This window comes from Dermacentor andersoni, chromosome 3, assembly GCF_023375885.2.
Source record: "Dermacentor andersoni chromosome 3, qqDerAnde1_hic_scaffold, whole genome shotgun sequence".
Classification (NCBI taxonomy): Eukaryota; Metazoa; Arthropoda; class Arachnida; order Ixodida; family Ixodidae; genus Dermacentor; species Dermacentor andersoni.
The window spans coordinates 160,135,979-160,151,987 of NC_092816.1; the positions used below are offsets into that span (position 1 = coordinate 160,135,979).

Consider the following 16,009-nt stretch of genomic DNA (forward strand, 5'->3'; position numbering starts at 1 on the left):
CATTTTCTCATACAACAGGACATATTTACAGTGTTCTTAATACAGCACTATGAACGAGGACAAAGAGGTACGCGAACGACAAGTACAGACACGAGTTTTCGTCCTCGTCCATAGCGCTGTTTTAAGAACACTTTCAAGATGACCCGTCTCACTGAAATCAAGATATTGATGACATTTCTTTTATGGATGCATACAAGAATTCGCATCTCGCTATATTTAGAACGCGTGGTAATGGGCGCTGAATTACTATTCGCGCTTCGCTTCTGTATAGAATGCGCGAGTTCTTCGTTGTGGTACAAACCAAGCCTATCGTGACAGCGTCTGTTCGGCTTCGAGGTAATGCGGTAATGCGCTCAAGGTCGCGGCGGCCTTGTCAACGCAGTTCCTCTCCGCGCAGAATTGTCTCGGAAATGCGTCATCTAAGCTCGCATGTCACCTATTTCTCTTTTGTCTTTTTTCTCGCTCCGCAAGGGACAGGGAGACGCTTTGCGCTGAATTGTGGAGGTCGGAACTAATGCTCCGAGGCTTATCCGTGACGGCTGTGTGGTCTTTTTCTAGACATGGTGGGACCACGTTGGCCTCTAAAGCGTACACGTGCGCTCGCAAAGGAGCCGTGGGCCTCCTCGTTTTCCCCGATTCCCGACCGTCCGATGCGACAAGCTCCACTTCGACCCATATGTTCCCATCGGGTCCCGAGATGCCAGAAACCGTGCTTCGCAGGGACAGTATGATGAAAGTCGGCGACCCTCTCACCCCAGGCGTTCCTGCGATACGTGAGCTGTGACCCGGGCCTTCAGGCCTTTTGTGCTTTTTCTTTTATTACATGCGGGAAGACTGTCCCTTTGCGAGTGGAGGGTTTGACTGTTCTGAAGACATGTTAGCTTCTTTTCGGCGATCAATCTATTTGTATTTCTTCAATACATATTGTGACCCGGCTGTCACAAACTCGTTGCCTTCTTCTGTTCTCTTTAAGATAATGAAATAATTTATTGAAGCAAATAATGAATACTCAATAGTAAACAAACCATAGAAAAGCATTTCAATCAGAGAATAACAAAGCACAGATGTGGCCATTACCAGGTTAAGCAACCAATAAGAGCGGCGGAGACAACTCCATGATATACCCTGAACTTTCGTTCACATTAGAAGAACAGATCGCAGTGTGCGACGAGGAATAGCGTTTTTCTCACAATTATTGTATGCTGCTTTTTATTCTCGGACGTACAATGATATGTATTTTGATTTTGTCGCTATCTCCAGCATAAATCAGCATTGTACGTTGTAATAAAGGAAGAAAGTGAAGTAATTGTGTGGTTATGGCCTTAAAAGAATGTTCACGCTTGTTTGTATGTCACAGCCGTTGGCTATGTCGTTAATTTGTGGAATTGAGGTTGCAGCACATTCTTTCGCTTGTTATCCGATCACCCTCTTTTTCTGTCTCAATGACTTCGGTGTGCCACCGGTATCTTTTGGTAGGTTTGCTTTTAGTCAGAACTAGTTGACTTGTGTACCATCTGTCTCATTCAAAGACAACTTGTCTGGCATGCATCATGCAGCGTCAGCCGAGAGAATGGATCCTGCTTTCGCTGGCTTACCACCGATACCCAGCCAACCGATCAGCTATCTTGACGCCCAACTGCTGCTAAGGTTGGTATAATGCGCCAGTATTTTCTAAGACCAGTAATCTTAGCAATGAGTGAAATACGGGCAGCGCGCCGTGATTTATAAAGATGGTGAAGCAAAGGAGGGGGGGAGTGTATTGTCTAAGTGTCTACCTAGTGGTCATGGCCATTTCATCTGCTGCTGAGGTTCTCATTGGCTGTGCTGGGGTACACGTCAGAAGAAGACGGGCGCCGCAGCTTATTCGCACTTCAAAAGCAGACGATATGGGCATGTCGACTAGGTGGCCACTTACAGAATATCCCCCCCGAACTTGACCGGTCAATTGCCCGTCTGGCGCAGGAAAATGACCGCATTTTGGGGAAGAGTTGCATCGCACAACGCGAATTACTAAGTCATGGGAAAAACATGGTTACTGAGCGCGATAGCAGTAATGTTAAGCAGAACATGTGCAAGCAAGTACATCAACGCCCACAAAAGTGTGCGAATAAACATGTGCAAGTAACCACGCATCGTGGCAGAGCGACGTTCGTATTTGGTGTGGCACGTCGACGGAATAAATACTGCCAGCATTTCTGTAAGTACGTAGTACCATGCGGTATGGTAGATACTTTGTTCCTTCATCCGGCGTTAGAGTTCTACGGGAAAGTTTTGTAGACGGAGATATCAATCTGGCTAGCTACACAGTGCAGCGAAAGCGTGACCGCCCGTGCACAATGTTCTTCACGCGAACAATAATGTAGCATTTACTTCCCAAAGTGCGCGTTTGGCTTGTGCAAGGCACATTGAAACAGAAACCGCCTTTTCGCTATATAAGAGGCCATGTCCGCTCATAGACCGTTAAGGTTCAGGTATTGTGTTTACGCCTCACTGGACAAAGGTCTCAGCACACTGGCCTAGTCTGATGGCAAGTGTTAACAGAGCCACCCACTTAAATATATGCATCTGAGATAAGCATCGCTTGGTAGATTGTTTTGCGAGTGTCCGGAGCGACAACTCCTCTATTGTCAATTTTATATCGAAAAAGTGTTGAGGCGCCTGTTGTATATATTTGAAAGAGGATCGCGAATAACAGACCACGCGGTTAAAGTATAGAGTCAAGAAAAGCCGATGCATAACGCTCCAGCCGGGCTCACTCGTCGACCAAGGCTGGCCGGAATGTCAGGAGCTTAACGACTCTTACGCGAGCGCCATCTTATTACGAAGGGTGAATTAGCTTGCGAATAGAACATTACTTATTCAAATTCTGAAAGGCGCCAAACACGGTGACACCTCCGTACACTCCATCCTTTGGTTCCCTGCCCATGTCGGGGCGATTGAGGCGGTTCCTCTGAACCTCAAGAGTCTGCCCACGAGGCTGCGCGTGGTTTCATTGACCGCGCTGCCCTCGGATCAGGCGACTCTCTCCCCAGACACAGAGACGCTCCTATCACGCACAAAGAACTTACTAAATTCTTTTACTTAGAGAGAAGGCTTTTCCCACCGCCTCACTCCACGCTAAGCAGGCCGCAGGCGGTCAGGCTCAGACTCTTGCAAACGAACTCCTACCCAAATCCGGCGTCCCTTAACAGCATATATCCCGAGATTTATCCGAATTGTTCTTGCGTGGCCTGTGGTGAGGTTACTACTTTGCCTCATATGCTCTGGGAATGCGGGTCTCCGGGCCCGAAGTTCACCTAGGAAGAGTGAGACGCACTTCTGCGAAGTCCCAACTTTGAGGACCAAATGCTGCCCGTAGCGCACCCGCGATCGGGCCCGCAGGCTAGATCTGTCAGTCCCATCGTGGCATTATCCGGCTGCGCATTTTATCGCGTTTTTCTGGCCCCAATAAAAGTTCACTCACTCACTCACTCACTCACTCACCCACTGAGCAGCAAATAACTTACGCCAGAGCGACAGGTGAATGTGTGCAGGCTGCTGTCAACCTGAGGCGGAGAAGTTTTGCCAAAAGATAGTCGTCGAGAGCGAGTGTTGTTACCCCTACGCCCAGCTAGGGGCAAGTAAACCATCAAAAAGAATAAGGACACTTCGTCAAAAATACCGTGTATGTTCTAGGCTCCGGAAGGGTAGTGCTCTCCACGCGCCATAAGGTAATGAAGCATTACGTACGCGTTCAGTGAGTTTTTAATGCGAATAGCATTCTTAGCCTACTTCAACCGGTTTGACCCTGTCTGTCTGTCTGTCTGTCTGTCTGTCTGTCTGTCTGTCTGTCTGTCTGTCTGTCTGTCTGTCTGTCTGTCTGTCTGTCTGTCTGTCTGTCTGTCTGTCTGTCTGTCTGTCTGTCTGTCTGTCTGTCTGTCTGTCTGTCTGTCTGTCTGTCTGTCTGTCTGTCTGTCTGTCTGTCTGTCTGTCTGTCTGTCTGTCTGTCTGTCTGTCTGTCTGTCTGTCTGTCTGTCTGTCTGTCTGTCTGTCTGTCTGTCTGTCTGTCTGTCTGTCTGTCTGTCTGTCTGTCTGTCTGTCTGTCTGTCTGTCTGTCTGTCTGTCTGTCTGTCTGTCTGTCTGTCTGTCTGTCTGTCTGTCTGTCTGTCTGTCTGTCTGTCTGTCTGTCTGTCTGTCTGTCTGTCTGTCTGTCTGTCTGTCTGTCTGTCTGTCTGTCTGTCTGTCTGTCTGTCTGTCTGTCTGTCTGTCTGTCTGTCTGTCTGTCTGTCTGTCTGTCTGTCTGTCTGTCTGTCTGTCTGTCTGTCTGTCTGTCTGTCTGTCTGTCTGTCTGTCTGTCTGTCTGTCTGTCTGTCTGTCTGTCTGTCTGTCTGTCTGTCTGTCTGTCTGTCTGTCTGTCTGTCTGTCTGTCTGTCTGTCTGTCTGTCTGTCTGTCTGTCTGTCTGTCTGTCTGTCTGTCTGTCTGTCTGTCTGTCTGTCTGTCTGTCTGTCTGTCTGTCTGTCTGTCTGTCTGTCTGTCTGTCTGTCTGTCTGTCTGTCTGTCTGTCTGTCTGTCTGTCTGTCTGTCTGTCTGTCTGTCTGTCTGTCTGTCTGTCTGTCTGTCTGTCTGTCTGTCTGTCTGTCTGTCTGTCTGTCTGTCTGTCTGTCTGTCTGTCTGTCTGTCTGTCTGTCTGTCTGTCTGTCTGTCTGTCTGTCTGTCTGTCTGTCTGTCTGTCTGTCTGTCTGTCTGTCTGTCTGTCTGTCCACTAACGCCTACCAAATGGCCCAAGTTGTGTACCTGCTTGGGCCACTTGGTGTGTGCTCCTGGTCTCAATGCCGTCGTGGTGGTACCATTGTCCATATTTCAGCTTCATGATACTCTCCTCATACCGTCGTCGTGACACCTCCTACGTCGACCCAGTGGCGTGAAGTCGTCTAATAGCTTGGGCCGCTAGGCATAGGCTTGTAGTCATTATGTAGTCGCAGTCATGCACTGTCTTCATAGCAGCTTTTTCATCTCACACACGTCATGTTATCATCGTCGCGCTGCCATCGCCATACAGTTGTCTTGCACTCGTTGTCACAACACTATAGTGATGCTGTGATGTTCGTTCAATCGTCGTCATTCTCTCTACGTGATCTGACTCTCGTCATGCCGTCGTCGTTATGAAATCGTCGTCACACAGTCGTCGTGCTTTCGCTGTCACACCGTCATAATGGCGGCGCCGTAGTCGTTGAGTCGTCGTCATTCCAACTTCATGGTCTGACTCTCGTCATGTCTTCACGCTTTCTACTCAGACCCAGCGGTCCAAGCTGTCTAATATCTTGGGATATCACGCATGTGTTCGGTGTTGTGATGCCGTCGCGGTCATTGCACAGTCGTCATTCCAGCTTTGTCATCCGACAGGCATCATGACGTCGTCGCCGTGCTGTCGTTATATCTTTTAATCACTTCAGCAACATCATCCCATTGTCTTAATTTCGTCGTCGTCATACCGACATGAATGATTAATCGACGTCAATCTTTCTTGTCCTTTCGTTGTCCAGTCATCGTCGTCACTTCGTCCTCGTCACACAGACGCTATCATGCATCCGCTGTCTTACCGTCGTCATCTCATTGTCCTCATGTCGTTGTTATAGTTATACCATTGTCATTATTAAAGCCTGGACATTTCATTATTGTGATCCCCTTCTCGTTACACGGCTTTTTCATTCCATCAATACCTTTCCTTCGTCATGCGATCTTCACTGCGTCGGCATCATACAGTCATCGTCTTGCCTCCATGTTCATCGGCCGCCTTGGAAAGCGAGTGTAATAGCAAATTTGCGCGTTATCGCAATATGTGAAACATAGCCGAAGCACCGAAAGTCTCAGAATTACCAGTGTACTTGTTTAAAAAGACGTGACTTCAAAAATATGGTCGTTCGCTACGTTGCTCGATTGCTAATTTCCTTACCGATGATAGTCATCGTTAGATGAGTTCTGACGTAATGATTTTCTTAAACAGCATTTTATCTCAGCGTGTTCATTACGACTTCCTTGTGGGCGACTGGAAGTCCTCCATAAGGTCAAAACGCAACTCGCAATTCTGAGTGACAGCATCACAACGCGCGCTCTTTAGAGCACGTACGAAAGCGATAAAAAATCAGCGCGTTTGGTTGCCTCCATTCCACGCTTCTTTATCTCTTCCTATCTGCGTTCAAGCGGTTACTTAATTTTTAGCTCTACTTCAATCGCTTTTGGCAGCCTGAAATTCAAAAATGATGGTGGAAACACAGGAGCAATGCATTTCTGCCTTCAGTACAGGCGGCAAAACGTTTTCTCGTCTTGTGTGCGCCCAACTTTGACATTCTTTAATGTGGAAATGGGTGTGGTTGAACGGACAATAATTGAATGCGTTTCTACTTCAGTGTGCTATAACACCAAATTATTGGGCTAAAATGAGTGCTCCATTTAGGTGAATTAATTGAATAAATTATGAGGTTTTACGTACCAAAGCCATTTTACGATTATGAGAGGACTTATGAGAGGCCTTATGAGAGGCTGTATTAGAGGACTCCGGAAATTTTGACCACCTGGGGTTCTGTAACGTGCAGCTAAATCTAATCAGACGGTTGCTTTCGCATTTCTCCTCCGTCGAAATGCGGCCGCCGTACCCGCGATTCGATCCCACGACCTCGAGCTCAGCAGCCAACATTATAGCCACTGAGCAACTACGGCAGGTCTGCACTGATGTCACAGAACTTGGTTGGAAATGCTGCTGCGTAAAAACTCGCAATCTACGTAGAGAGGCAGCTGCCCACGCAAAACGGGCTCGTCGCATTAAATGACGTTGGCGAAACTGGAACCGAGAGGAGAAGCGGAAGCGCTACAAAGCCTGACTGGCGAGCAGAATGCCGACAAAGCGCGGCAAAAGCGCTGACGATCCCGAAACATATTGTTGTCCAGTTCATCGACACCGGCCACTCCCGTTGCTGTTGCCGAAGCAATGTACAACGTGTGCAGTACGTATACAACTGGATCTGGCTCTGTATGCAGTGACAGATATAGAATGGTTTGGAAATTGAGATACGCAGCCCTTCAGCGAAGTGCAACACTGTCGTGCACAACACGTACAAATGTGCGGTAGAACGACATGCTATAGCGCCAAGAATGCAAGAGATAAGATTTTTGACCAAACTACTGTTGACGCCGTAATCTTGCGGCTTCCCTTTTGGCCAAGTGGGTCGAACGAGTCCGCCTGACCCCACCTAACCACTGCAGTAGTAACGGGCTGGCAAGTGCTGGGATTACTCCATCTGGATCGCTTTATTCCCACGACGGCGCTAAATCAACAGAAACTGTTAAGCAATGCTTAGCTGTACTTAAGTGTTCTCGTGCCTAGCCCACAGCCTTTTGCTTCTATACTTGATTGTACTAACTCTGCCTTTATGCTCTGCTGTCTAGATCACTCGAAGGTCCCAAAGCTCCAGAACGGTTCCAGTTAACGGGAAACGTTACCTACAGGCTGGGAGACGCATCTGCTGACAGGTGCGAAGAAACTCTCCGAGTCTGCTGTCACATTCGCTGATATTATCATCATGCTTACTTGTGGTGCGCAGGTTGGTGCGGCTGCGAGTCAACAATATCTTCACGCTCGCGCAGATAAATAACGTCATCGCAACACTGCATGGCTCAGTCGAACCAGGTGAGACGACAGCATAAATTAAATGCGTGCAAAACATTAATAAATCGCTTTCTTTTATATTGATGATAATATAGGTGTGACATTTGTCACAGTTCATCTTTTCATTTCACCAAAGGTGCTGGACCTTGAAACCAATGAAAAAAAAATGCAATCATAAGAACGTGCTTCCTAACTTACCATATTAGCTTTTAATTTTACGAACAGACCAATAAAGGCACGTAATCGCTCGGCTGCAGAGCGCGTTACGTATGACGCACTTTAACATTTCTTAAACCGCTTGACGAAAACTTCAATTCATATAAATTCCGAAATGGTTATTGGATCCGTAGGATTTCTCTTAGTAATGCGTTAGCGTTAGGATTGTCGACGTGGCAAAAAGTTTATGTGTGTGAAATGTGGGAAGCCGGTCAAGTGGTTGAGCTAGAGATATGAGAGCTCAGAAAAAGGCAAGGTGTGTGTCAAGTGAGCTCCTGAGAAACATCTTGCTGTGTAGTGAAGGCGGTTTTAATCGCTATTACGGCACCTCAAAGATGTGCGACGCAATGTAGCGCATTTCTTTCGCATTTGCCGCCAGATCGCCAATAAATTATTGCGATCTTTTCTTTTTTTGGCTTTCTCGTTACAGACCGGTACGTAGTGGTGGGCGCCCAGCGAGATTCATTTGGCTTTGGAGCACTGCAACCGGCGCCCAACACGGCGTCGTTGCTCGCCCTAGGACATGCGCTGGGGAGCCTGAAAAAACGGGGTGTGAGGCCCCGGCGTAGTGTGCTGCTGTGCAGCTGGGCGGCCGGCGAGTACGGACAAGTGGGCTCCACAGAGTGGGTCGAGGCAAGTGCGCGCGTGCCCCGTGTATAGTCAGTTCGAGTGCGAAGATTGTGCACCGGCAGGCAGCTTGCCTATGGGCACACATATCTCAATAGTTGCCATTAAACACATTTCTCGCTCCGACCGTATGAAATAGTGAGGAAAAAGCACTGGCAACACAGTACTGCACGCTACATGCCTGCAGTACTGTCTAGTCATGCTTTTCCTCACTCGCAGTCGGGAAAGCGTTTCGTCTCACTGATTGAGGCACACTTTAAGGCAATTATTCACAAGTATGTGAATAATTAGGAAGATAACAGACTGCTTTCGAACTTATACTGAAGGGAATACGTACTTCTCACACGAAATCAGCAAGCACATTAAAATATTTCATGATAATTTATGCGTGCATAGAGCATCCACTTCCTTGTGTCGCAAGAAACAAAACTTAGGTTTCTAGCAATCCCCGCGTTTATCTGCTAATATCCTCAAGTGATGCAGCCACCGGACACTGTTTTACAGAAATTTACATAGCAGAGGGGTGCCCCACTAAGCCACAACGTTTGCACGGTGGACTTTGTCAGAGCCAGCGATACACAGTTGATTCAACGCCTTTGCCGATAGAAGCAACTCGCGAAAACCGACACAGGCACGCAAAAACGCCGTTATGTATCTAGGCAAAAGGGATTTTATCGCCGAGCCAAGAGCTGCTGCAACCGGCCGCACATTCCAGTATGGCGGCAGAGCGCCGATCAGGCACCAGATAGCGCCATTATTCCAAGATGACGGTGCCGAATGTAAAAAAAAAAAAGAAGTGTATAGAATTAAGGTAAAAGCATCATAGTTAACTAGATATGCATTTAGGTGCCGCAGGGTCTGTAGGGAGCACACACAAACGCATTGACCGGAGCTTTTACTGGTCCTTGTGGCGTTGATGCTCCGGCAGCGAAGTAGCCAGTCTCGTAAGTTGCATCAAGAGGCGTGACCAAAGTCCCTGGAAGTTCGCGAGTGTGACAAGCGGGTCTTCTTTAGCACGCCATTAAAAAATTATAGATAAGCGCGCAGTGACCTGGCTTTACACAGTTTTGTGTTTTGTATCTGATTGTACGCTTCACTTCCACAGCCATTTCAAGGAGTGGCATCACTTCACAGACAGGGTATGCGTGGAACTCCATGGAATGAGGGAGCACGTCTTGGTCTGGTTCAAACTATTGCGAGTTAAAAGATTACGGAGCGTACATGTCGGTAGGCTGGGACTGCGCTAAGACGAGCTTTCTGACTTCATTTGCTGTTGCAAGAGCGTTCGCTGTGAAAAGGACAATGGAGTTTTGGAGTAAAGTTTTTGAAGGTGCAAGGCGTGCATATATGGCGCGATTCAGTGTTCTGTGCTGACAAACTGACACTCGGAAAAGACAGAACCGCTCTTTGCCGATGAATCAGCCGTTACACTGACTACTACTAACGTGTTGGTTGCAAGTTCCCCATGCATGTGGGTAATGGAACAAAGCAATCTGGTTTATTCAATAAATTTGCCTGCTTTATCCTGATTCAATTCGGTACTTGATGCGTGTGCGTTTGTGGCCTAACACGTTGCTGTTTTTTCTTTCTGCAGCAACACCTCTTCGAGCTTCACTCACGTGCAGTCGCCTATATAGATATCAGCGAGTGTGCATCCGGTAAAGTATTAGTGTAATTGCAACAATCCTCTCTTATTCGGAGATTGCCCGTTGTTTTCATGAGTTTTTGGAAGCACTATAGGGAAATTCGAGCCGCCGAAGAGCGGGATTTGCGGCTCTTGTTATGTGGCGTCAAGTGCATAAAAATCCTTTTCACAGTGGAGTCGCTTGGAGCTCAATCGCAAAACTTGATGCGAATTAAACAAATGTGACCAACGCTTCCCCCAAAACTTAGTGATTTGTATTCGTGCTCACGTAAACCGACCATTCATATATATATATATATATATATATATATATGATAGGGCAACTCTTGGTGGAGGCAGCATTGATGCCAGGTTAGAACATTTCGCTCGTTCGTCACCACACCTCTTCATGCCGGCTTTGCCGAGGCTAGCTAACCTGCTCGTGCCACTAGCGGGCAGGGCATGGATCTGTTTGTGCGGGTCAAGCTTACAGGTAGCTTGAGCGTTAACATGGGGGCGTATTAGGGTCCCATTTGCCAGCACGCTCGGTAATGATACCGCCTACGACGTTTGCCGTTTTGTCAAAGCATTGCCAGGGAAATCCGTGAATACATAACGCTGTCCCTTCCGCTTTCTTATTCCTCATGATTGAGGAGTGTTAAGGAACGTAAGGAGCGCAACTCTCGCCAAGCTTCAAAGCGAAGCATTCGCTGCCCACTTTGGCCCACTTTACCCTGACTGCTGCGGCTGCTCCTTTCAAGGCGAATAGCTAAATCTTAAAAGCTACTGAATTGCATGCCTGATTGTGGGATCGAAGCTCGGTCCCAAAGCGAAGCAGCCCGATTTGTCTACTCATTAGGCCATAATCGCACGTACACTTCTACCGTGCGAACACCAGCTAGCTGGATGATCGTCGGCGTCTGCCGCCTCGCGTATCACGCGTGAGCACGACAGTTTACGCCGCGGCCGCGTGAGTGAAACGGGCAAATTTAGAGCATTCGATTCGCCGCTTCGCGAAAGCTTCGCTTCGCATAAAAAAGGAGGCAGAGGACGACGTGCGACTGACTGGTACGAATCAGTCTTTACTAGAAAATATAACCTCTTTGCGTAAGAGTAGAAGAGCCATCGAATCGTATGCGCGGCTCCCAGCGTCTGCGTGCAAGTAGCAGAGCGCGCTTTGAGAAGCATTGCTCTTGTCCACCGAACGGCCACAGCACCACCCTCCATAGAGTTCGTTTTGAGTCACGGGGTTGTGGTAAATTTTTATTATTTGCGGCTTACGATCAGCTTTAACGAAGTGTTCAGCAAGCTCTGCTGCACTCTACACTACTACAGTAGGGGTCACCGTCTTGAAAGAGGATCATAATGCCATTCAACAGTTAGTTGCAAAATGAGGCAAGTTTTCTCTCTAGACGGACTTTCAGTTACCTCCGAGACGCAATTTCGCGATGTTACTAGCAAAACCAATGTTGCGGACGAAAAATTTGGGTCATATTAAGACTGTTTTTCGCAGGTGGGCGGTTGGTTCCAAAGGCGTGCCCCTCATTGGAGAATCTTGCTGTAGAAGCAACAAAACGGGTGAATAACCACTCGCATGAGAGCTTAGCAGTTCCTGCACGGTGCCCGATGCTCTGTTGTTGCGTTGACAGACAGTCTCGTGCACGCTTTCCAGGTGCGCGACCCTGCGGACGCCAACAGGACCATGTACGACGTGTGGCAAGAACAATGGAGCAAGAGTCTCGGGAAGAAGGCCAGTTTATCTGTTCGGTTAGTACAACGAAATACGGTGTCCACAACCTCTGCACAGAACATCATAAGTTTAATGTAAAGGATCTGAAGGGAGGAATATTATGAGCAGGATTGGTAAGGTATACTTCTGGGACAAAGCAAATGTAAAGTCTAAGCGCGCTCAGAATTTGTAAGCCACAATATGCAACAACCAATGCGAGGTGCAAAGTCTCATTAAGGATCCTTTACCATCTCTCCATGACGTCATGCATTTAGGTGACGTTTATTCTGGACTAGCTAAGGGCTTATCAATGAGCAAAATTCAGAGGGTTATGCTGAGAATTTTTCAAGTCGTCCTAGGGATAACCTAAGACGACTTCCGGGCGAACGCCCAAGTCTCGATACTATAAAGACGGACACATGAAGTACCCATTCCCCTTAATTCGCTTAGTCTACTTCGCCTAGTCATCTCTCTTGATTCCAAAGGTCGAGGGCTCGAGTCCCACCCAAGGTCGTGGGTTCGAGTGCCTTAATTAACTCTGCGTTAATCAACTTCACCTTCACTAACGCCAAAGCTCATGGGCTCTAGTGTCCTAATTACTTAGATATTAATTAACTTCGCCCTAATTACTCTGCCTTATTTACCACCAAAGGTGGTGGGCAGAATCCGACTCCCACCAAAGGTCGCAGGTTCGCGTGCCTTAACTCTATCTGAATTGTGCCTGAATTAAGTTCGTCTTCATTAACACCAAAAGTCATGGGTTCGATTCTCCCAAATGGTCTTGGTTAAACTATGACCAATGGTCGGGCGTCTGTAGCCTTAATGAATACCAAAGGTCGACGATTTCGGCTCGACTCCTGCCAAAGTTCAAATGTTCTTAGCCTTTTTGTGCGTTGCGTCTCATCGGCGCGTTTTCGCTGAAGGTCAACTGACCGATGAGTCAAAATCTCCTGTTATTGTTTCGCACTTTTAATATTTCGGTTTGAGAAGAGCTTACGTAATAAAAGATATGCGATGTCAGTTTTTTTCTCTCGATTATATTTGTTTGTGGACTGCCGTTCTCAAAATTCCGAGGAATAACTTTCTAAACGATGAGAGACAAGGTATGAGCAACTTAGACGGTAAAAGAGTGGTTGGGTAAGCTTGGTTCGGAATTTGGTACAACATTCATTTTGCCGAAGCGGCGCCTGATGCTGGACGCCGGACGCGCAACGCCGACGCCGGATTTACTGCGACACGGGGCAAAGCCACCTAAAAAAATTGCACGGGGCCCTTAACGCCATCGAGTTAATGCACGCCGCAGCACAGCCTTCAAAGCAAGCGGAAAAGCGCAGGAGATGGGGAACAGCAAGCGTTCGACGGGGCTCTTTCAAGGCCGACAGCAGTTCAAGGGACGTGGGCGCACCGGGCACCACTTCCGAACGAAAAAGCTGAAGGCGTATGAGAAAGAGTCGTGAGACGCAAACAGCGTCAAGCAACGACTGGAGAGGGAAGTAGAATTGAACGAAAAAAGCTTGGAGATTTCGATATTGCCCTGCGCCCGACTGAACGCGGAAGCCTGGCGGAGTTTGATCCGCGGGAGGTGCACGCCATCGCCAGGGCTATGGCGGTCTACATGAAAGCGCGGAAGCATCAGTCTATCCGATTAAACAAACTGTCAAACACTCTTACGATACCAACCTCTGATGCGCTGCAGGCGGAAGAATTGCAAGGACTAATAGAAAAACGTATGAGCAGTCAACCGCCACTTCGAATCTGCACATATTAGGTGTCCAAAGCCGGAATGTCATGCGGCATTATTCACGGGTGTGCGGGTGACATAATTTATGATGGCTTCAGGAAAGCCCTAGATGGTGAAACAGTACAAATACTTTCTGTGAGGCGAACGGGCAACAAGAGCGTGGTACTTATCACGTTTGCTTCAGACACCATTCCGCGCGTAGTGAAATACTGGGATTTCCTCAAGAGGGTGGTTGAGTACGAGGCAACATCGCTGGTTTGTAGTAGATGCCATGGCTCTGGAAATGAGCAAAACATATACCTGCCACCTTAAGCGTCCTGCTATAGGTAACGGCGGCACGCATACGGAAAAAGAGGGATGCTGCGTTAAAACGAATAAGTACCGCGCGCGATGCCAAAGAGGAGGACCCCTAGCTACCAACGCGGATTGCCAAGGTAGAATCGCATTTGCGGAGAAAATGAAGGAAACGGCAGTCATCGTCGCAAGAATAAAGACCAGCAAGGAAATAAGACTAAAGGAGGAGGGCCTCCACGTTCCCCACCATCACGGCCATGCAGTCAACCCTCATGTACAAATGTAGTAGCTTTAGGACCTCCACTTCAAAGCGACACAGCAACACTGCTGGAGCAAAGAGAAGGAGGAAATAAAGAAGTAGGGAAACTGAAGAAGGGGTTAGACAGTCTCCAGCAGCAAATGTATGCTTCCTGAACGCAATTTGCAAAACTGGCACGAGATATGTCTCGGAACACACTGGCCATCATGGGAGATACGGAGTTTCCCAGCCTGAAGCCGCTTGCCACCACAACTAGCAGGAGCACATTGTCAAACGTGAAAACGGAGCAACGCAAAAGGCAGAAGAACAGGAAGAAAATGTAGGACAGTCAAATGCAAACCCCCGAGCAGTCGGCGTCATCGGTGAAGCTAAAAGGCGCAAAAATGGAGGCTAAATTGGCGTAGGTGTGGTAGACCAGACCTCTCTGGTCTGTTACAGGCCCTCATACAACAACAGGCGCAAAAAAAACAAATACTACAAATATTTCTTTCGGAAAATGCAGCTTCGATTCCGATTCTCACCAACTCTAGCACTAACCTACCATGGCCCAGGTGTTAAGTAGCTTTGTGGACCGGAAGGGTCAAGACACTGAAACTGTTTCAGACATCATGCAGTGGAACTGTCGGTAGATTGCAGGATGTGCCACTAAACTCAATTTTGTGTCATGCCACGTCGAGAGGCCGTCGTTTCTACTGCTACAGGAGGCAAGCGGAATGTCCCCAAGACTTATAGGCAACAAGGGTTTTCTCCCCCAGTATCGCCCACCGCACATTGCACCCCAGGGACCCAAACAGTGCAGTGTTTGTGTCTGTGTCAGCCTGTGTTCGTGCAGACGTACCGTGCGCACAAATGGACACGTCAAAATACTGCAACCAGAGGTAGTAGCAGTGAAAGGTCAAGTGACGGGGCAAACGCCTAGTGATTGTGTCAGCGTACGTGCGTCCCGCGGCCAGTTGCTGCCGTTGAGGGAGGAATTACGTCAACTTTGCCTGGGTTGGCGGACTACAAAGAACTTTGCAGAGTGCCAGGCTGGTGATTGGAGGCGACTTAAATTCTGAGAACACGGCCTGAGGATACTCTAAAACAGCAGCCAGAGGCAGAACGCTTCCCGACGCGATGGAGACGGATAGCCTTGAACTGGAAAATGACACTTCGTTTCTCACTCACAAACCTCTTTACGTCAAACAGTCAGACATCAGACACCAGACATTTAGTCAGACATCGTGTCCTTTACACGATGTCTAACTCCTCTTGGGCGTCCCTCGGCATAATCAAATAATGGCACTTTGGTTGCGACCCCATGAGCAGTGACCACTATCCCATCTGGGTGGAGCTTAACTACAGGCACAGTCACAGAAAGACGGCGCGAGTTAAGGTCATCGATGGTCTTAACTAGCGATAGCATTAAATTCAGGCAGCGGCTTTTTGACCACCGGAAAGACATCCCGCTTGTTATAAAGCAAGAGAGCACCGAAATAGGCCACTCGCCTAGTGGACGTCCGAGTTGACGTGCCAGTACCTCACAAGCACCTAATGAGTCTTCGGGAAGCTAGAGGACGGTTACAGACATTGTACATGCAGGGGGCAGAGGTTTCAGAGACATCCTTGCAATGTGCAACAAGATTGCACAGGCGAGGCTGTACGCCAACGAACTGTGCAGAGACCGTTGGCTCTAGCATTGTGAGACGTTGAACGAAAAGACAGGCCATGCAGCACTTTACAGAACCTACAGTAGCATGGCGGGTAAGGAGAACGAACGCAATTCAGTGGCTGACACGCTGGCCACGGAACTTTCTGCTCAGGACTTTCAGAAGGAAACGACAGACACATTGTTTCCGCAATCTACTTTCCGTCCACTCGAAGATATCTATGAATA

The 16,009-nt window shown here is 48.1% G+C and overlaps 1 protein-coding gene across 1 annotated transcript in view; it reads left to right on the forward strand.

Annotated features, from left to right (window-relative positions):
- Positions 1-16,009, forward strand: part of LOC126524550 (aminopeptidase NAALADL1-like) — a 56,066-nt gene that overhangs the window by 29,692 nt on the left and 10,365 nt on the right. The window contains exons 7-14 of the mRNA XM_055067368.1: positions 559-773; positions 1,557-1,647; positions 7,424-7,507; positions 7,579-7,664; positions 8,290-8,492; positions 10,081-10,144; positions 11,624-11,688; positions 11,783-11,877. Coding sequence (XP_054923343.1) covers positions 559-773; positions 1,557-1,647; positions 7,424-7,507; positions 7,579-7,664; positions 8,290-8,492; positions 10,081-10,144; positions 11,624-11,688; positions 11,783-11,877 — 903 coding nt within the window. The remainder of the gene's footprint in view (positions 1-558; positions 774-1,556; positions 1,648-7,423; positions 7,508-7,578; positions 7,665-8,289; positions 8,493-10,080; positions 10,145-11,623; positions 11,689-11,782; positions 11,878-16,009) is intronic.